The sequence below is a fragment of the Artibeus jamaicensis genome, unplaced genomic scaffold (genome assembly GCF_021234435.1).
Source record: "Artibeus jamaicensis isolate MK-2021 breed Jamaican fruit bat unplaced genomic scaffold, CSHL_Jam_final contig_471, whole genome shotgun sequence".
In the NCBI taxonomy this organism is placed as follows: Eukaryota; Metazoa; Chordata; class Mammalia; order Chiroptera; family Phyllostomidae; genus Artibeus; species Artibeus jamaicensis.
The window spans coordinates 1,625,979-1,644,426 of NW_026521850.1; the positions used below are offsets into that span (position 1 = coordinate 1,625,979).

At 66.6% G+C, this 18,448-nt stretch overlaps 1 protein-coding gene across 1 annotated transcript in view; it reads left to right on the top strand.

The window, feature by feature from the left end:
- Positions 1-18,448, top strand: part of COL5A1 (collagen type V alpha 1 chain) — a 105,641-nt gene that overhangs the window by 22,815 nt on the left and 64,378 nt on the right. Inside the window, exons 3-9 of the mRNA XM_053667719.1 lie at positions 2,593-2,806; positions 3,660-3,822; positions 12,381-12,512; positions 12,994-13,137; positions 13,235-13,477; positions 14,274-14,441; positions 14,571-14,627. Coding sequence (XP_053523694.1) covers positions 2,593-2,806; positions 3,660-3,822; positions 12,381-12,512; positions 12,994-13,137; positions 13,235-13,477; positions 14,274-14,441; positions 14,571-14,627 — 1,121 coding nt within the window. The remainder of the gene's footprint in view (positions 1-2,592; positions 2,807-3,659; positions 3,823-12,380; positions 12,513-12,993; positions 13,138-13,234; positions 13,478-14,273; positions 14,442-14,570; positions 14,628-18,448) is intronic.

An 18,448-nucleotide genomic window follows, 5' to 3' on the forward strand; every position in this document is an offset into this window, starting at 1 on the left:
TGCAGTGGGACCAGGGCCCGAGGTGCCGTGCCTGCCCAGAGCTGAGGCAGTAAAAGGCCAGAGGGCGCAAACAAGGCATCTTACCTTGGCACTGACCTGTGGTCCGTTGCTGACGGTTCCTTTCATCTGACCTCTGTCACCCAGGTCAGGGGCAGGGGCAGACACACCCACTGGACTTTGGGTCCCCACACCCATCTCCTCCTGTATCAAACTGTGGCAGGAGGGCCCTGGGGCTCTCAGAACGCGGGGCTGGCTGGTCGTTGGGGGCCTGGGAGGGATTCCCGGGCAGTGCGGCCCAGAAGTTTTTAAGTCGCTTTCCCCTGAGCTCTCAAATGAGGGCCCGGTGAGACTCCCGCGGGACCCTCTAGCCTTCACTAGCGCACGTGGGGGGAGGGGGCAGGACAACAAGTGGTGGTCCCTCGGCACAGCCTCGTGTGCGGAGCCGCGTCCGGCCTGTGGACCTGGGAGTGTCTGCAAGGGCCCTTCTGCGGGTCCCCAGGCACTGAGTTGGGGAACTCAGGAGGACGTCCTCAGAGGTCCACGAGGTGTGACTCTGTGCACCCCGACCTGATGGAACCACACAGCTTCTTTGCTGCTTGGAGTCTTGGAATAACACACCACTTGTCACCTGTTGGCTTTGCTGCCCGTCCCCCAGAGGGTGGCTGAGTCCGCTGGCATCTGGGACGCCCGTGTCTGATGGGCAGGGAAGGGACAGTGTGTCCAGTGGCCACAGCACGGGGGGCGCGGCCCCTCCTCTGTTCCCGTGTCGAGGGTGGAGGTCCTGTCTCTATTTTGTTCTCCCCCTGCTAATTGTGGGCACTGAGACTCCCTTCCTGTCCAGGATCCGAGGCCGGGCTGGACGCGGTGACGTCCCCCAGCCCCTTTGGCCCTCGGCTTCCCTCCACGGTGGGCCCGGGCTGCAGTATCAGCCGCCCTCCAGCAGAACACCCTGGCTTAGTAGGATTCAATTAAATAGCACGTGCGCACAGTAAACGCCTGCTGCATACAGCTGCTGCTCCAGGGCCCGTGGGCCTCAGCCCACGTGAACAGGATGTGACGTGTAGAATCGGTGACGGCCTCTTGCTGAGCCCTTCCCCACTGTAACGTTCCTCTGAGAAATAAAGTCCCCAGTGATGGTGGCAGCTCCATGGTCCCAGCCCATGTGCTGGCGAAGTGTGTCAGGAGCTGGCTCCTGGAGGGGACCCTGTCTCAAGTGACACAGGTGCCTGTACCTTTCCTTATTCACGCCTCAGCCTGTGCTTGGGGCCCACGGATGGACGGTTTCTCAGCCTGCCTCCGTCCCGGCCTCAGCACCTCACCCAGCTCTCCCAGCTGGCCAGTAGGGACACTGGGTTTCACTGCAGTTCTGTCCCCTTCTGCCTTCCCCCACCCCCACCCCGGCCAGATCTCGCCACCCTGGTCCTACTGTGGACACAGAGGCCACGGCAGGCTCTCTCCTCGCCCCCTGGAAGTCTTAGGACAGTCTTGGCCTGGTGCTCTGGACGCCCCCTTCACTCCAGCACGGCACCACTCTGCTCTACCAACCAGAAGCAGAGGCCCGCTGCCAGGTCACGTGGCCATTCCACCAGCAGAGGGCACCCTTGGGTAGCTTCCTCGCTGGGCCTCATGCTGGGCCATCTGGTTGACCTCTTACCTTCCGAAAGGAACAGCTGGTAATGGATCCTTTCCTCCTCCGGGCTCTGAGCCAGCTCCACTGCCCTCGCTCACACCACTGAGTACAAGCGGCAGCCACGCAGGCTCTGCCCCTTCCCGGCTCGGTGAGCGCTCCCGACCCCTGTGCGCGCTGCTCCTCCTGGCCGGTGTGGAGAACTGCAGCACCGCACACCAATTAGCCGTGTACCCGGGGTGCTCTGCGGGCCCCCAGGCTCTGGGCAGAGCTGCAGATCGTGCACGGGGGCAGGAGAGTCGAGGGGCTGCCTGGGTGGGGCGCAGGGGTCTGGAGCCTGTGGGGCAGGGCCCGCTGGGGCCTGGCTTTAAGGAGCTCCAGTGGCTCCTGGCCTGTGTTGCAGGGGGCAGCCCTGCCATCACCACGACGGGCTGCTTCCTTTGCTTGTTTCTCTCTTGGTTCTCTGTCTGTTTCTTTCCACTTCTTTTCCATTCTGCGCGTCAACCGGGAAACAGCAAAACACGTGATTCTAGTCGACCCCCTGCCTCCTGCCCCCACGGCCCTCAGAGGGTGCTGAGTAAGACGCGCCCTGCCAGGCACAGCTTTAGGCACTAACTACACGGGGTCAAAGATGCACCTGAAATGGCCCGCCCCCAGAAGCTTGAGTTCTGGGAGTTTCTCACCAGGACTTACACACAAGTGTCTTAAGGCGTCACGACAGAAGACGGCATGGGAGGCTCACAGCTAGAAGGACCAGTTAGCCTTGCATTTGACCTGAGCCTCCACGGGGTCAGGCTTGGCTGTGTGGGGGTAGATGGGGCTGCAGGAACCGTTTGATCAAGGGGCAGCGAGGGCCAAGTGCCCTGGCTCACAGCAGGTGGGCATGTTGAGTGTGGCGGTGGGGCATGGCAGGGGGCTCGGCAGGGGGCTCCCTGGCGGCCTCTCACCTCCGTCTTCCCTCCCAGCGTCCGCGTTTCCTGAGGACTTCTCCATCCTCGCCACTGTGAAAGCCAAGAAAGGCAGCCAGGCCTTCCTGGTCTCCATCTACAATGAACAGGGCATCCAGCAGATCGGCCTGGAGATGGGCCGCTCCCCAGTCTTCCTCTACGAGGACCACACGGGCAAACCGGGGCCGGATGATTACCCCCTCTTCAGGGGCATCAACCTGTCTGACGGCAAGTAAGTGGGCACCCCTCTGCGGCCCAGTCCTGCTGGGGGGTCTGGGCAGGCCCCCAAGAGCCCACGGGCAGGTGGGGCTTTCCAGCAGGCCATGCTCCACGGCAGCAGGTGCCAAGACAGAGCGCCCCAGGTGCGCCCCAGGTGGAGTGAGCCCCGGGCTTGGAGTCGGGGCGCTGGGTCCCGCTCTCCCTTCTCCCTGGCACAGCACACGGAAGCGCGCCAGGCACCAGCCTCTGAGTTCGGAGGGGACTTGGGAGGTGGTGGGGCTGTACCCGACTGGTTCTGCAGAGGATTTAAGGAGTCCTGCCAGCCAGAGACGCATTAGGTGTGGGAAGGACTGATGGAGAACAGGCGGGCCTTCCCAGGAGGTGTCAGGCACACACCTAAACTCGTCTGGTTGGGAGTCGCCTCAGTGGGGGCCCGCAGGCCTGGGGCCACAGGCCGGGAAGACCTTCAGGACCCGGTGGGTGGGTTTTGCGTAGATGCCTGGGTCCCACCCTTCCCCGTCAAACTCAGTTGCTCCATTTGCTGTCGGGGTTCAGATGGTCTGTGTAAGACCACACCCCCGCGTGTCCCTGTCTGGGCCCCACTTGCGAGCACGCTGCTGGCTTCAGGGCCTGTGGCTTCGGGCTGCAGACCTGGGCTGGGAGACAGGGTGACGGGGGCTCCCAGAGGGTGGGGGGGCCTCTTGTGGTGGCGCATGGTGTGGCTGGGACTTGTGCAGAGGCTCTGCCCCTGCGACGGTGCGGGAAATGGGTCTCCTTCCCCGGGTCCCCAGTCACGGGCCACGGGGTCCCCGTGCCCGCGCTCCACGACGGCCCCTCCACCCGCCCCGGCTACTGTTTCTCCGCAGGTGGCACCGAGTCGCACTCAGCGTCCACAGGAAAAACGTCACCTTGATCCTGGACTGCAGAAAGAAGGTCACCCAGCTCCTCGACCGCAGCGACCACCCCATCATAGACACCAACGGCATCGTGGTGTTCGGCACACGGATCCTGGACGAGGACGTGTTTGAGGTGAGCAGGGGGCCGGCTGCCCCCTGACGCTGCCCGGACGGAGCCGCTGCGGCTGCTGTCGGCAGGCCTGTCTCCTGCGTCGGGGACAGCTGGCATGCTGCCGTGGCTTCTGCTGGTCTGAGGTCTCTGCTGCCGTCCTCAGGGGCGTTTGTGGCCCGTGGGGATGGAGCGGCCCTGTGAGGACAGTGGGGGCCACCCTCATCCAAGGGGACCGATATCTGCCTTCTGGGGCCCACTTGGGCAGGACTCTGGTCTTCCGACATCTGAGGGCCATTGGGGTGGATGGGGGGGTCGGAGCTCGGCCAGCAAGTGGGGGTGTCGGAAGGGCAGGCGCGGCTGCGATTTGGGGCTGTTCTAAGTCAGTGGGGCGCGCAGTGCCCAGCCTGGGGCTTGGATCTTCTAGGAAAGCCTCAGGAGCTGGACAGTGTGGGGGGGGCCCCACCGCAGAGACCCCCGGGGGGCCCGTGCTCCTCTCCTTCACCCACTCGAGCTCAGCATCAGACAGCATGGGGGACTCACTCCCGCTGCTGGGGGAGGCAGCTGCCACCGGAGCCCAGTGCTCCCTGGTGTTGGGGTGCATCGGAGCGGGGCGCCTGTGAACGGTCAGACCTCTCGGGCCCACCTGCCGAGGGGCTGCGGCAGGCCCTGGAACCTGCATTCGGACGGCACGTCGGTGACTCCTCTGCTGGCCTCTGGCTGTTACACACCACGCCGTGGATACACGCCACTCTGTGGAAGGGCTGGAGTGTGTTTGGAGACCACCAGGCGGGGCGGCCCCCGAGGCCCCCCAGCTGTGGGATCCCAGATATCAGACAGGATGTCTTTGCTCCCCAAGTCTTCCAGGGCCCACATGCTCAGCCGAGTTTGAGTGACTGCGTTCCAGTGGCGCTGCTGGGGACTCTGGGTGGGAGAGGATGCGGGCCGACCCCCGCCCCGGTCCTGCTTTAGCCGTGCTGACGGCCGTGCAGACTCCAGTGTCCCTGGAGGCTCGTGTTTCTCCAGGTCGCGATGGGGCTGGGGGCCAGCTGCGACCTGGGGGGTGGGCTGGCCTGTGTGCGGTCCCCGGGGACCCAGGCCCCTCTCCCACGGGCCGGGGTGTCTCTGCCCCCCCCTCCATCCCACCCGGAAGGTGGGGTCGCGGACACGGCAGCTTTGTACGGATGCGGTCCGCCTGGCGCTGCCTTCCTCGGACGGATGCAGCACCCGAGAGCGTCAGCAGGCTGTCCTTGCTACCAACCCAGCGTGGAGCGGGTGGCAGAGGGGCTGGAGCCCGGCGTGGGTAACCAGGAGCGGTCAGAGCCACCGCCTGTGCGTGGAGCCGGCTGAAGGCTGGGGGGCCGGTCTGTGGCTCCTGCTGAGCCCATTGGCCCTCGGGTGGAGCGTGCTTCCTGGGACGCCCAGGCCCATGGGGCGGCAGGGCGGGCTGCGCCCGGATCCCACCGGCTCCACTAAATTTTGTCAGTTACGGCACCGCACCCTGACCACGCGCCTGACCGGAGACTGGGGATGAGCTGCAGGCAGCGGGGCGGCTTCGCGGCTCTCCGGGGAGCCTGGGGGTCGCACGGGGTGGGTCGGAGCTTTGCTGGTGGAGGTGAAGCAGGTGGCACTGGTGAGCCTGGGGATGCTCATTTGTAAAATGTGGGGACTGGTGATGACGCCCCAGAGGTGGTGGGGCGCTTGCCGGGGCTCACCCAGGAGGCTCGGGCCCCTGCCAGGGCCACTGCCGCCACCGCCCATCCTGCCGTCGGCGGAGGTTCTATGGAGGCGGGAGGTGCGCCGAGGTGGGCGGCGCGGGGCAGGTGTGACTGAATCGGCCGTGCGGTAGCTTTTCCTCGCCATGCAGGCCCCGGTGACTCCTAGGGCCTCATGGGCGTGCACTGTGACTTTTACTGGAAAGGGATAGGATAGAGCTTTATTGATCTTTAAAAATTTAGGATCCTAAAAAAATTCTGCTTCCTCGATGTTCTCAGGGAGCCAGAAAGGCCGTTTCTCCTGGGCCCAAAAGCACACGGGACCCACCGTGCCAGGAGGCGCCCTGCTGGCCTGAGATGCAGCCCCATCTGCCAGCGGGGACTGTCACGGTGCCCCTCCCGACTGGGAGTGTGTGGCCCGCAGCTGATGTCCTGTGGCCGTCCCCACTGTCACCGTTAGGGAAGGGAAGCTATTCATTGTTTCCCGAAAGAAGTGGGTCTCCCACTGAACCACTTCTCCACTGGCCTCTCACTCGGAGGCTGGGCACCGCCGGGCAGGAGTCCGCCCCAGATGCTGGAGGGCCCCTGTGTCCGGTCCCGGAGTCGGTTTGCACGAGAACGGGGGCCCTGCCAGGGAGAGATGTTTGCCGGCCACACGCTGTTCGCGCTCCAAGGGACAAGTGTCTGTGGCCCCAGGCCCCCTGGCTGTCCTTCGACCCGCCTCTGCCCGTGGGGACCGGTGGAACCCGTGACGCCTGGTGGCCTTAGCCCATTCTGTTTTCAGTCTTCTCTCCTTCACGGGGCAACGGGGTAAAGCTGGGTGGGGTGGCCTCCTATTCCCAGCCGCCCTTCACCTTGCAGCAGGTGACAGAGTTTTTATTTCTTTCGATATGAAAGAGGTTTAGCTCCCTCTTTACCCACGCCACTTCTAGAGCGGACTCTCCAAAAGGAGGGGCCGGCGCCCCGGAAACTGCCTCTCCCCCTGGAGAAGCAGCCACACTCCCCCCCCCCCCCGGAAGGGGACTCCCTCGTTAAGAGTGGGCTGGTCCCCCAGCCCCGTCCTCCCGGGAATTTGGTGGAGGGCCGTCCCTGGGCCCCTGACACTGAGCTTTGTGCTGGGCGCTGTCCCAGACAGGAATCGCCACACTCTGGAGTCTGTCGGGGACCCCGGGGTGGTCCCCAGGGTGTGGGGGGCCGCACAGAGGCCACCTCTGTTGGGAGTGAAGCACCGTCGGGGGGCAGAGCCAGGCAGGGAGGCCAGCAAGGCCCACGGCGCCTTCCTCCAGGGCAGCGCCCAGCGTTGGCCAGACGGCACCGGGGCCTCCTGGGTGCGGGGCCGAAGCAGCATCTGCATCCTTTGCTTCCTTGGCCTCCCCAGATGTGGTGTGACCCTGGCGTGACTCTGGCTCTGACCGGGTCACCCTGCGGTCCAGGGGACATTGGACATTCCAGTCCCTTCCAAAGCCACCACCTCGCTGTTCCTGGTGATTTGTGTCCCGTGTCCTGCCCCTCCTCCTGGACGTGGCTGTGCTCCGGCCTGTCGAGCAGCAAGGGTCCTGGGGCGTGGCCCCAACCCGCGGGGAGCAGGTGCTGGGCGGGCTGGCGGGCCCAGTCAAGAGGGAGCCCTTCCTCAGACCCCTCATCAGAGGGGCCCGAGGCCCCCCGGGCAGGGCGGGTCTTGTTTCTGTCAGGGTTCTGGAATGAGTACCGTGTCTCTGGAGACAGCCGGCCTGCCAGGGAGTGAGTCAGTGCTCAGTGTGAGGGGGCAGGGATGCGTTCCTCGGTGGCTGAGCCGGGTGGGAGGCCAGTCCGGGTCGGCGCTGGCCAGCGGGGTCCGCAACAGCACATCACGTGTGTGCTCAGCCCCTCGCCAGCCCTCCCGCCCACCAGGGAGGGTGAGTAACGCGCCGAAGGTCGCCCAGCAAAACTGCAGCAAGGCGGGAGGCTGGACCCCAGACCCGCCACTGCCGGAGCCAGACGGCCCTGCCCTGACGTCGTGATGGACTTCGGGTGTGACGGTCACAGCAGCCCCTGGTCTCTGTCCACCTGACCACGGGGACCGGGTCCTCAGAAACCCGGTCAGGACCTTTCCTGGCCAGTGTGCATCCGTTGTCATAGCGCTGACGGTGTCCTGCCCTGCGGGGTGTGTGGAGACAGGAACCTTCTAGGAACAGCCGGCACCAGCTGTCTGCAGGGACTGTGGCCTTCCCTACGTGACCAGTGACCTCACAGTCCCTCAGCCTGGACTTCTGTCTGGTGCAGGTGGCGGCAGCCTGCTGGCTGCGGGCCCGAGACCAGCTGGGCATCGGGAGGGTGCGGCTGCTCAGCAGGGGCCGTTGGGCGCGTGTGACACAGGGACACGGTGCCGTCTCCAGTGGATGTTTGTGCCAAGGGCACATCCCCCTGGACTCTCGCCTCGGGGGCCGGGGTGGGTGGCCAGCTCTGAGGACACGCCAGTGCCGGCCTGGGTGGCGCTGGGCGCTCACGGTCCATGTGCGGCCCAGCAGCTGGGGCGGCTGCTTCTACCCGGGGGGCCCGGCGAGGAGGGGGCCAGAGACACGCCACGAAGTCCCCAGGCCCAGCCTCTCCTGTGGCCTGGCCCAGACGGGCTGACGGGATGCCACAAGCCCGGTCCTGTGGAATGACATCACCGCGGACTTCCCGGTGTGTGGGTCCCTTGGGAGGATCAGTGCTCGGGGCTGCAGGAGGGGAGTGTCCCTGTGTGGGGACCTGAAACGCTGCAGTGACTCTGGAGGGAGGGGCGGAAGTGGGGACGGCTGTCAGGAGGGGTGGAGGGTGGGCAGCTGTCCTGGAGGAGTGGCCTGAAGCTCCAGACATTGTCCCCAGGTCTCACCAGCAGGAGGGGCGGGGGCTGTGGGCAGCTCTGGCAGTGCCCGGCCCCCGCTCACCATGCACAAGGCCTTGACCAGCCTAGGAAAACGGGGCTGCTGGCTGGTGGTGAGGACGCAGGAGCGGACCCCTGACCGAGCCCTCAGCTCTGGCCCACGCTGTGGGCACATGGGTCGCCTGACCACACTGTTGGGGGGGAGTTGGTTATTATTAGAATCCCAGTGACAGTAGCAATGACCCTTCCTGTCACTAGTTCCTCTGCTTCACAGATGGGGAGATTCGGGGGGTCGTTGAGCCCAGTCGGGAGGGGAGCAGCTGGAGTTCAGCCTCCCTTGCAAAGGGCCTGCTCACGGGTCGCAGCCCCAGTGTGTTGGGGGGGAAGCTGAGACCCCTCCGAGGAGGGGCCGTCCCAGGCTGTGGGGATTGCACCATCCCGGGAGCCCTCTCGTGGCCTTGGGAGAAAGTCTGAGGTGGGCGCAGGGTGCCCACCCCCCGAGCCTGTGTCCCGGGGCTGGAGGGCGGCCCAGCTGAGTTTGGCAGCGCCCTCGCCGGCGGTCTTCAGTGCCCCTGCTGCGAGTCTTGCTGTGAGAACATGGAAAATCCCCCTCAGATGCTCGCTCCCGCCCACGCCGTGCTGGCTTCGTGTGGAAGTTCTCAGCCCTGGGAAGGCCAGGCGCCTGGGGCCTCCGCCCGCCAAGGAGCCTGCCCGGCCTGGCCGCTGCCGGCTCAGACACCCGAGGCCTGGGGGCAGGGGTGGGAGATGGGCCGCGAGGACCCCTCTGGTGGCTGTGGGTCGGCAGAAAGACCCCAAGTCAGGTCCGACTGTCAGGGACACCGAGTGCCGGCCCTGGCCGGCAGGAGCGAACCAGGACGGTCTCCTGGCTGAGGCTGTGTTCTGGAACCTCGGAAGTGAACGTAGTCCGGGCAGATGTGAGTGTCCGCACAGGGTCCCCCCAGTCAGCCGTGTGAGAGCCGGACAGGGGGGTGCAGCGTTTCCTGCGGGAAGGACTCGGGGGCCGGAGAGTCAGCCCGAGAGAGACCACGGGGTGGCGCAGTGCCGCGTTCAGGACGGATGACCGGTGACCGAGGGTCTGGACCTCGCCCGGCCGAGGCCGAGTGTCGGCGCTGGGTCTGAGCCTCAGACCGGGTGGGCGGGACGGCGCCTTGGTGCCCAAGGCTGCAGGATCCCGCCCAGGGGGCAGGATGAGGGGGCAGCAGAGTGAACCTGGTGAACGGAACGTTCGTGGGGGTGAACGTGCAGCACCCACCCCCCCACCCGGGCCCAGCTCTGAGGCCACCCCCTCCGGAACGCCCTCCCGGGCCGCCCCGGGCAGTCAGCCGCTCACTCGGGCCGCCTCCGGAGGAAGCACCAGGAGGCCGAGACTTGGGGCTGGGAACACAGGTCGTTTGTCTTTGTGTCCATGAGCCTCGTCGTGGATGGGCTACAAATGCTGGCGAGTGGGCGAGGGGACGAGCGGTCAAAGCCGTGATGTGGGGGAGGCTGCTGAGTCCGCGTCAGGGATCGAGGGCTGTAGCTGGTGATGACTGGGGTGGAGGTGGTGGTGGTGACGGTGGTGATGGCTGCTGTTCATTTGGCCCCGCCGTGTTTGGGGCCCGGGGGCAGCAGTGCCGCGCAGACCCTCACCCTCGGTCCTGGGGACGCTGCTGTGAGGTGGATCTTGTCCTCCTCCTGTCGAGCCAGCCAGGGAGGCCCGGACAGAGGCGGCGACACACTCAGGCCCCCGAGGTGGGCAGGGGAGGCCCCTAGCGCCCGGGCCACTGGTGGTCCGTGCCTCGCCTCTGTCTGTGCTCGCGCGGAGGTCCCCGTGTCTTCCTCTGGGGAGCTCGTCACAAAGCATGTGTCCCCGCGGGCCTTCCAAGAGGGCTCCTCACTCAGCCCTGGTTTGTGCGTCTGTGACATAGGACGAGGGGAAGCTGGCCCTGGCTCTGTCCCGGAGCGGCTGTGGGGATGCACGGGACTTGTCCGTGTGGCACACAGAAGGGGACAAGGGCAGGGGATGAGGGACAGTGAGGCTGTGCTGGGCAGTGTCCCTGAGAAGGCCCTCCGGTTGGGGCTGCAGGGGACCGGGGTCTGTACCGACAGCCCCAGCACTGGGCGGGGCCCCTGCTGTCGCCCCAGCACCTCCAAGGGCAGCAGCCCGGCTGGCCAGAGGTGGAGCCGCCCACCAGTGTCCTGCAGACGCCCAGGGACAGGGCTCCCCTGCGGTTCCCACTCAGGAGAGGGTCACCCAGAGCAGAGGCACACACCAGTCCTGTGCTCGCGCACACACACACACGGGCATGTGCGCAGACAGGTGCGTGTGTCCCTACACACATGCATGGGCATGCACACACTGATATATACACACATGTGCACACTGACATGTGTAAACACACAGGCACACACATGCACACATACACATTCACGTAAATACAAACCAAACACCCTCAGACCCTGCAAGTGGGGGATGGGCTTGCAAGTTGGGGTGCAAGGCTGCCTCTGGTGGGGGGGCAACAGTCTTTCCAAGGTCGAGGCCAGGCTGCGGGAGGGCTTGGGGGGGTCAGTGCAGCCCACCTGACAGGCGGCCTGGAGCAGAGCAGCCCCGGGCGCCCTCAGGAAGGTCCAGGACCGTGCTCACCAGAGACGCCAACCCGTGGCCGGCCTCACGGAGCTGGCACCAGAGGCCACAGGCCCAGGCAGCCCACCCTCGCTGTGGGTGGTCCCCACACTTGCAGCTGGGCACTTGGGGCCATGCCTCGGGAGGCGACCTGAAGACGCTCCTGCGAGTGTCAGAGCCTCAGTTGCTGGCTTTCCAGGTGAAAGGCAGCAGTGCCAGGTCAGGGCCAGCGAGGGGCGTGCTGGCCCCCGGTTGCTGGGTGGTGGCCACAGCTCTGAGTGCAGGGGGCTGGGCTCGTGAGAGGTCAAGTCCAGGGGCTCATGAGAGGTCAAGTGCAGGGAGCTTGAATGGTGCGCGGTCGGGGTTCGAAGCGTCACCGGGTCAGGGTGTGTCTCTGGGCCTGGCCCCCGCAAGCGTGGGGGACACGGGGGCCCGAGGCCTCCAGAGGCTGCGTGGGTGGCTCCAGACTTGGGGACGGTTGGGACAGACAGTCTGGCATGTGCCCCCTTGCTTCAGACAGAAATCTGTTGGCTCTGATCTGATGTTTTGGAGGAACTGAAGGATTTCCTGAGGTCTCCCCGGGGACGGAAGGGGGGGCACTTTCCAGGGGGCAGCCCGGGGCTCAACACGGGAGGTGGGAGCTCGGGCCGGGGCTGCAAGGGCCCTTGTCAGTCCGCCTGCTTGTTCAAATGGCCAGAGCGTGTGGCTCCTGAGCACCGTGCCTCAGTTTCCCCCTCTCCACAGTGGGGTGGGGCAGTGGCTAGATCCCCACCCTCTCTGAGATAAGCATTCAAAAAAAAAGGGGGGGGCCTTTTTTCGGTGTGAAAACGCACCCAGAGATTTGTGGGAAGAACGATTTTAAACACGTACCAACCTTTTCAGGGAAGGGGGACCCCGGAAACGAAGGGGCTTCACGCCCCCTGGGGAGCTGTAGCCCACAGAGCTGTCTGTGTGGGGCCTGGGGGTTCGGAGCTCGGGGCTCATCATTCGGGGCTTTCAAACCCGAGAGTCGGGGGGCACATACGTGGAACCCTGCCTCAGGGGCCGGGGGTCCACAGGCCTATGCTGGACTCAAGGACAGTCACCCGTTCTGCCGACGGGTCACCCCCACTTCACCCCAGATTTCCCACAGAGCCTTTGGGGAGTGGGCTGTCTGGGGACCCACGCTTCGTGACTTTGGGGGCAGGCCACCTCTGCTCCTTCCTGCATCTCTCTCTGCTTTCCAGGCGCAGGGTGGACGGGTGGCCGGTGGATGGGTGGGCAGAACACCCCAGCTTCGGAGGTTTCGGGGGCAGCGGCTCCGGAGGGGAAGGCTTCTCCTCTGCGACTCCAGGCTACCGACCTGGGTGCCTCGCGGGTCCTGCGTGCGGCCTGTTCACGGGCTTTCCTCCGTCCCCAGGGCGACATCCAGCAGCTGCTCTTCGTCCCCGACCCCCGGGCGGCCTACGACCAGTGCGAGCACTACAGCCCCGACTGTGACACGGCCGCCCCGGACACCCCGCAGTCCCAGGACCCCGGCCCGGACGAATACGTGAGTGGGCCCGCCAGGCTCCCTCGGGGCGGGGGCGGGAGGACGCAGCGCCCGTGGCAGCCCCGTGTTGAATCCCCGGGGGCGAGAATTGGGGCCGAGCCACAGAGGACGTTTGTCAGTGAGCCTCCCCCCTGAGCTGCAGGTGACTTCTAGGTGAGGACACGAGGTGTCTCTGTCCCTGGCCTGAGACCAGACGGAGCTGAGTCTGGGGGGGGGGGCTGCCCAGAGCCTGTTGCATGACGGTGGGGGGGGGGCTCTGATGGCCATCTGCACAGAGTGGCAGGCCCTCTGACCCCCCAAGTCCATGCGAGGCGCTGCCCGAGCCCCACACCCTAGGAGTGTGCCCTGGGCTTCATCCCCTGCCCGGGGCCCGCTGTGTGGTCTGGGGTCGGCCGTTCTTGTCCTCCTGCCCGCACGGAGTGGCACCCGGGTTCCTGAGCTGCTGTCCTCTTTGTGTCCTCATGTGCTGGTTTCCCCCTAGTACCCGGAAGGCGAGGGCGAGGGTGAGGGCGAGACTTACTACTACGAGTACCCCTACTACGAGGACCCAGACAGCCCCAGCAGGGAGCCCACTACCACCCAGAAGCCAGTGGAAGCCGCCAAGGAGACCACGGAGGTCCCCGAGGTCCGCGGGCGGGCCCCCGGGTGGGACATGGGGGATGGGCGGGAGCTGCGGGGACAGCGGGCTTCTGCAACACCGCCCCTCTCCGCCCGGCTCGCAGGAGCTGACCCCGTCCCCCACGGCGGCCCTTCCGGTGCCCGCCACCAGAGAGGGGGCCGGGAAGGAGGAGGACCCCGGCATAGGGGACTACGACTACGGGCCCATCGAGGACTACTACACGCCGCCCCCTTACGAGGACATCGGCTATGCCGAGGGCATCGACGACCCCGACCAGGCCCCCGACCACGGCGCGGGGGCGGAGGTCCCCACCAGCACCACGGTCGGCGCCTCCAACGCCTCCAATGTAATTCCTGTCCCTCTGAGTGGGCGGGGCGGGGGAGGACCGCCAGGTGGGGGCGCTCCTCCGTTCTCCACCTGTCCCCTCCTCGGGTGTCCTGGGGAGCCCTGTCCCCAGGGCTGCCAAGCAGGGTTGGGGTCTCTGACCCACCGAGTGGGTCTGGGCACTGCAAAGGGGCAGAGCGAGCCCCATGCCCCGGTCAGGTGGCAGTGGGTGAGGATGGTGCTGCAGCCCGTGCCCCTGTGTGCGGCCTGGGCGGGGTCGGGCGGGGTCCGGCGGGAGGTGCGAGGCCAGCCCTACAGGGAGCGATGGGGGCTTCCCCATCGGGTGGACCTGGCCTATGTCCCTGCCAGTCACTGACCACATGGCGCTGGTGTGCCCGCCCCCTGGCTTGTCACCCAGGTTCCGGATTAGGAAGGAATTCGGCGACACAGAGTGGAAGCTTAAAATAGCCAAATCCTCGTTGGCCACAGAGTGGACCCGTGGGGTTCTGACGGGACCAGGCCCTCTGCCAGTGGGCGTGGGATGAGGGACACTGTTGTCCCCAGACCCTGAGGCCCGTGGTGGAGGCCTGACGTCCCCGACACCCCTGGGCGCAGCCCCAGTCAGCTGAGGCGTCTCGGCAGGTGGGCGGGTGCCAGTTTCCTCGTGGTGACAGTGAAAATGTGCGAACAGACTGCCAGGGACCCCAGAAACTCGCTGTCCCACAAGTTGGACTCCAGGCTCCAGGGAGGCCGCCATCCCTGGGTCCCTGAGGCTGTGGGCCTTCCGCCCCGGTGACCCTGTTCCCTCTTGCTCCCAGCCGGCTCCACCCCCTGGGGAGGGGAAGGACGACGCGGACGGGGAGTTCACCGAAGAAACCATCAAGAACCTGGACGAGAGCTACTACGACTCCTACTACGACCCCACCGTCTCCCCGTCCGAGATCGGGCCGGGCATGCCCGCCAACCAGGACACCATCTTCGAAGGGGTGAGGGGCGGGGCGCGCACAGGATGGCGGGGCTCCTTCCGCGGCGGCGAGCTGCCCTGCTGCGCAGGCAGAGTCACCGGCTCGCTGCCACCCTCTCATCCTCCCTCCGTCTGCATTTCTCACCCCCAGATCGAAGGGCCGCGGGGCGAGAAGGGGCAAAAGGGAGAACCCGCCATCATCGAACCGGTGAGGACACTTGCTTCTTCTCTCTCGGAAGTGGGTGGGAGCGGGTTGTCACCATGCAGGGGGGCATAGCCAGACTCGTGGGACCCCGGTGCCCTGGCCCTGGGTCGCTTCCAGGAGCCCCGTGACCCTGGGGACCGCACACACGCTCATTGCTGAGACGGGCAGGGAGTGTTCCCCACGTGGGTGCAGGCGGTGGCCGGTGGGTTTCGAGGTGTTGGGACTCTACCCTGAGGGAGGTAGAGCCCCTCTGAAGGGCGTAGAGGGCTGGGCTTTGGGCACTGCAGATGCGGGGGGCAGCGGGGGGGGGGCCCACCTCACGCTCTGCCCCCAAGGCCTGCGGTGCACCTGGAGCTGCGTGTGCAACCTGTCGGGACACTGCAGGCCGTGGCACACCGAAGTCCTGGCTGAGCACAACCCAGCCGTGCCTCGGGGCGGGGTCACCACATCTCCCCGCGTGGGGCCTTGGGGAGTGGGCAGTCCCGGTGCCCCTCATGGGGCAGGGGGTGTTGGTAGGGCGCCCTCAGCCCTGGGGTGTCCTCTGACCTCAGGGAGCTTGGTCTGGCTGGTGGCAGTAGGGTGCCCCTTTGGCCTCAGAGTGGCTTGGTTGGGGCCGCCACCCCCTACGCCTGTGGCAAGGGGCCCGTGACCATCTGGGTGGGCGGGTCCCCCATGCTGCACGTGCTGGGCGTGGGGTGGGCTGGGAGGGGAGTGGGAGGGGCCGGTGGCCGAGGCCCACCCCGCCACGTCCTCCAAGTGCTGAAGGGAGTGTGCCAGCTCCGGCCACGAGGCCGGTCAGGAGGCCAGGGCCGGGCGAGACTGTGGCCAGCACCCAGTTGCTGCCAGCGGGGCTCCCGGAGCCCGTCTGACCGTGGGCTGCGGGGCAGGGAGACCCAGTGGCCTCTACCCTCCTGGGGAGCTGGGGGCTCTTTCAGAACCTTGACCAATGGACCCCCAGAGAGGCCTGGAGCCCGTGACCAGGTACCATCTCAGGATGGCACCCCCGACGGGAAGAGCACCCTCACTGGGCCTGTTCCCAGCCAGGGAAGCACCCGAGGGGCCAGGGCCGTCTCGTGTGGCTCTGCAGCCCCCCACCCCCAGGCCTGTCCGGGGTCGGGGACCGCCACACCCGCAGGGCTGCGGGCTCTGGACATACATCTCTTCCTCGGGCTGGGAAGCCTCCTTTCCGGTGCTTTCTCTGGGTTTGAGGAAGATGGGGCTTGTTTGAGGGGTTGGGTGTGGGGGCAGGGGAAGGGTGCAGAGGTGCCCCGGGGGCCCCAAGGCCAGGTGGCCCCTTGCTCAGCCACAAGAAAAGTCCTGACACCAAGTGTCGACAGCCCACTGGGTGCAGCCCAGCCTGGGGACCGTCACAGAAGAACGGGGTGCCAGGAACCACCCCTGTCCCTCCTCCACGGTCGGAGTGGGCTCATCTCATTGGGGCACAGGGCCCAGCGGTGACGTCTCCCCAGATGGTCTCGGTCCCCTGGTGGACCTGCTGGTGACGTGGGGTGCCTTGTGGGGTGCTCCAGGGAAAGGGGCGTTTTGCCCGTGGAGTCTGGGTCTGGGCCTCTCTCTCTGGGGGGGCTGGGCTGCACCTCCGTCTGGATAAGCTTCCTGTTTGCTCACGGGGCCTGTAAAGAGAGCCCTGGGTCCCCGCACCCGGGTGGGGGGGGGCGGGCCGAGACAACAGGGAGCTCATCCGTAGGAAGCCCTTTCCGTCCTCACGGGGGAGCCTGGCCATCTGGGGTGGGCAGCGAAGGCTTCCCTCTCCTCTGGCCCGAGCTCTGCCCCCAGCCCAGTTGGAGGGCCCGTGGGCCCCTGGCCACGTCCCTGAGGGACCGTGTAAACAGTTGGAGTTTCTCAACCTGGGGCATCGCCAGCTGTCCTCAGTCTCGGCTGCCTTAAACAGATGGCCGGGTCCTGGGAGAGGCTACGTGGCCTCACCGCCGCCCGCGCAGGCCTCCCGGCCCGTGGAGGTTGGGGTGGCTGTTTCCTGTCCCCCCACCTGCCCCAGCGACCTCCCTCTGGGGGACGTGACTCACGGTTGACGGATCTCTTGGAACCAGCGCCTCCTCCCTGTCATCTCAGGGACTCGCCGCTGTCCCCATTCAGATCCGGCACCTCTGTGACTTGTCAGCAACACCAAGGGCTCCTTTAAAGGGCAGGAATCCCCCGGCCCAGAGCATCCTGGGCAGTCAGCACTGGGCTTCTGGCTGCCTGGGGACCTCGGGGACCAGGATGCCCCAGATCGGTGGCTCCCTCCCCGGGAGCGTCTGTCAAGAGGCACGCAAGTCCCCACGCCTGTCATCCCCTGTGCTCGGAAACACGGTGGTTTTCCTGTGTGCTGTTCGCACGGGGGCGGACCTCCGTGAAGTTTCGAGAGGCAGGCTGGCTGCTGTCCCCAGCAGACCTGTGAATCGGAGTCTGCACCCTGGTGGCCTGTGGACAGGGCTGGCACGCTACAGCAGGGCCCCCCTCTGTCGTCCTCACCGCCCTGGTCGGTGGTGGCCCTGGGGGTGCACCCCTGGCTGGCTTTGCCTGGGAGAGTGCAGGCACCCGCTGCTGGGCTCGCTGATGCCGTGGTGTCCAGCGTCCCCCCCAGGAGACCGCCGCCCCCCCCCCCGAGAGCCCCGGCGCCCCAAGCACGGCAGCTGGCACGCGTGGGAAGACAGCTGGGCCCCGGACCCCGCAGCCGTGTTTTCTCTCCTAATCCCGGCTCAGGCTCTGAGCCTGCCCAGCTGCCTGCATCCCGGGAGGAGCTGGCACGCAGGCTCTCGGAGTTGTTTGCACAAGCCCTGTGTGCATCTCGGGACAAATATTTCTCCGAGTGCGCATCTGTGTAAACACAGCGTCCATCCCCGCAGTGACCGTGGAGCCCTGGTGGGGAGGGGTGGGGTGTGGAGGGGCCCCCGCTGGGGCTGACCCTGTGCCCTGCTGGGCCCGACTCCTTGCTCCCAGGAAGTCACACCAGGTTGCTCAGGGCACAGACCCTTTCGCAGACAAGTCCAGGGCGTGATGGTGGTGCACGCCCCAGGAGAAGCTGCTGTGCTTCCTGGGGCCAGGGCGGGAGCAGCAGGAGGGCCCAGGGCCAGGACGTCTGGCGCCCCCATGCCATCTCGGCCACCACGAGGACCAGCAGGGAGGAGGGCATCACCGTGCCACCGGGTCCCAGGAAGACCAGACGGCACCCTGGCTGCGTCTGCAGCCAGCAGGTCCCAGAGAGGCGAGGGCCCTTCGTCCGTGCAGGGACATGGAGGGGCCAGCCCTGGCGTTGCCTGGGCAGGGGAGCAGGCCAGCCTGGGAGGGGACCGGAAGCAGAGGCCTGAGAGTGGGCAGCCAGCCGGACTCCCTCTGTCCCCTCTTCAGTGAGGAGCCGACACCCACGGTCCCCTCTGCTGCCCACACTCCCTCTTGGGGGCAGGCGATTTTGTCCCCATTTTGGGGTAAATATGGTGAGGACGGTGGGGCCAGGGCAGGGTGGGCAGCTGGAGACAGCAGCGGCCGGTGTCACCCTGGGCCGCTGATGGGTGGCAGGGCAGCATTCGCCACTGGAGGGGAGTCTGGGGCTGGAGGCTCCAGGGTGGCCTGTCTGAGCAGTGACAGCCCCCCGGGCCAGGCCTGGGGCCCCTCCTCCCTCGGGTAGCCATCGCCCAGGGCCTGCGCAGCCTCTACCCCCCAGGGAGGCGGCGGACCCTCCCCGGGCCCAGGCTCTGGGTCCCTGCTCTACTCTCCGTAAGGGGCTCACGGAGCTGCTCCTGAGGGGCCCATGGGACTGTCCTGGGCTTGCTGCTGTTCCTGCAGTGCTCGGAGGACAGTCACTGTGG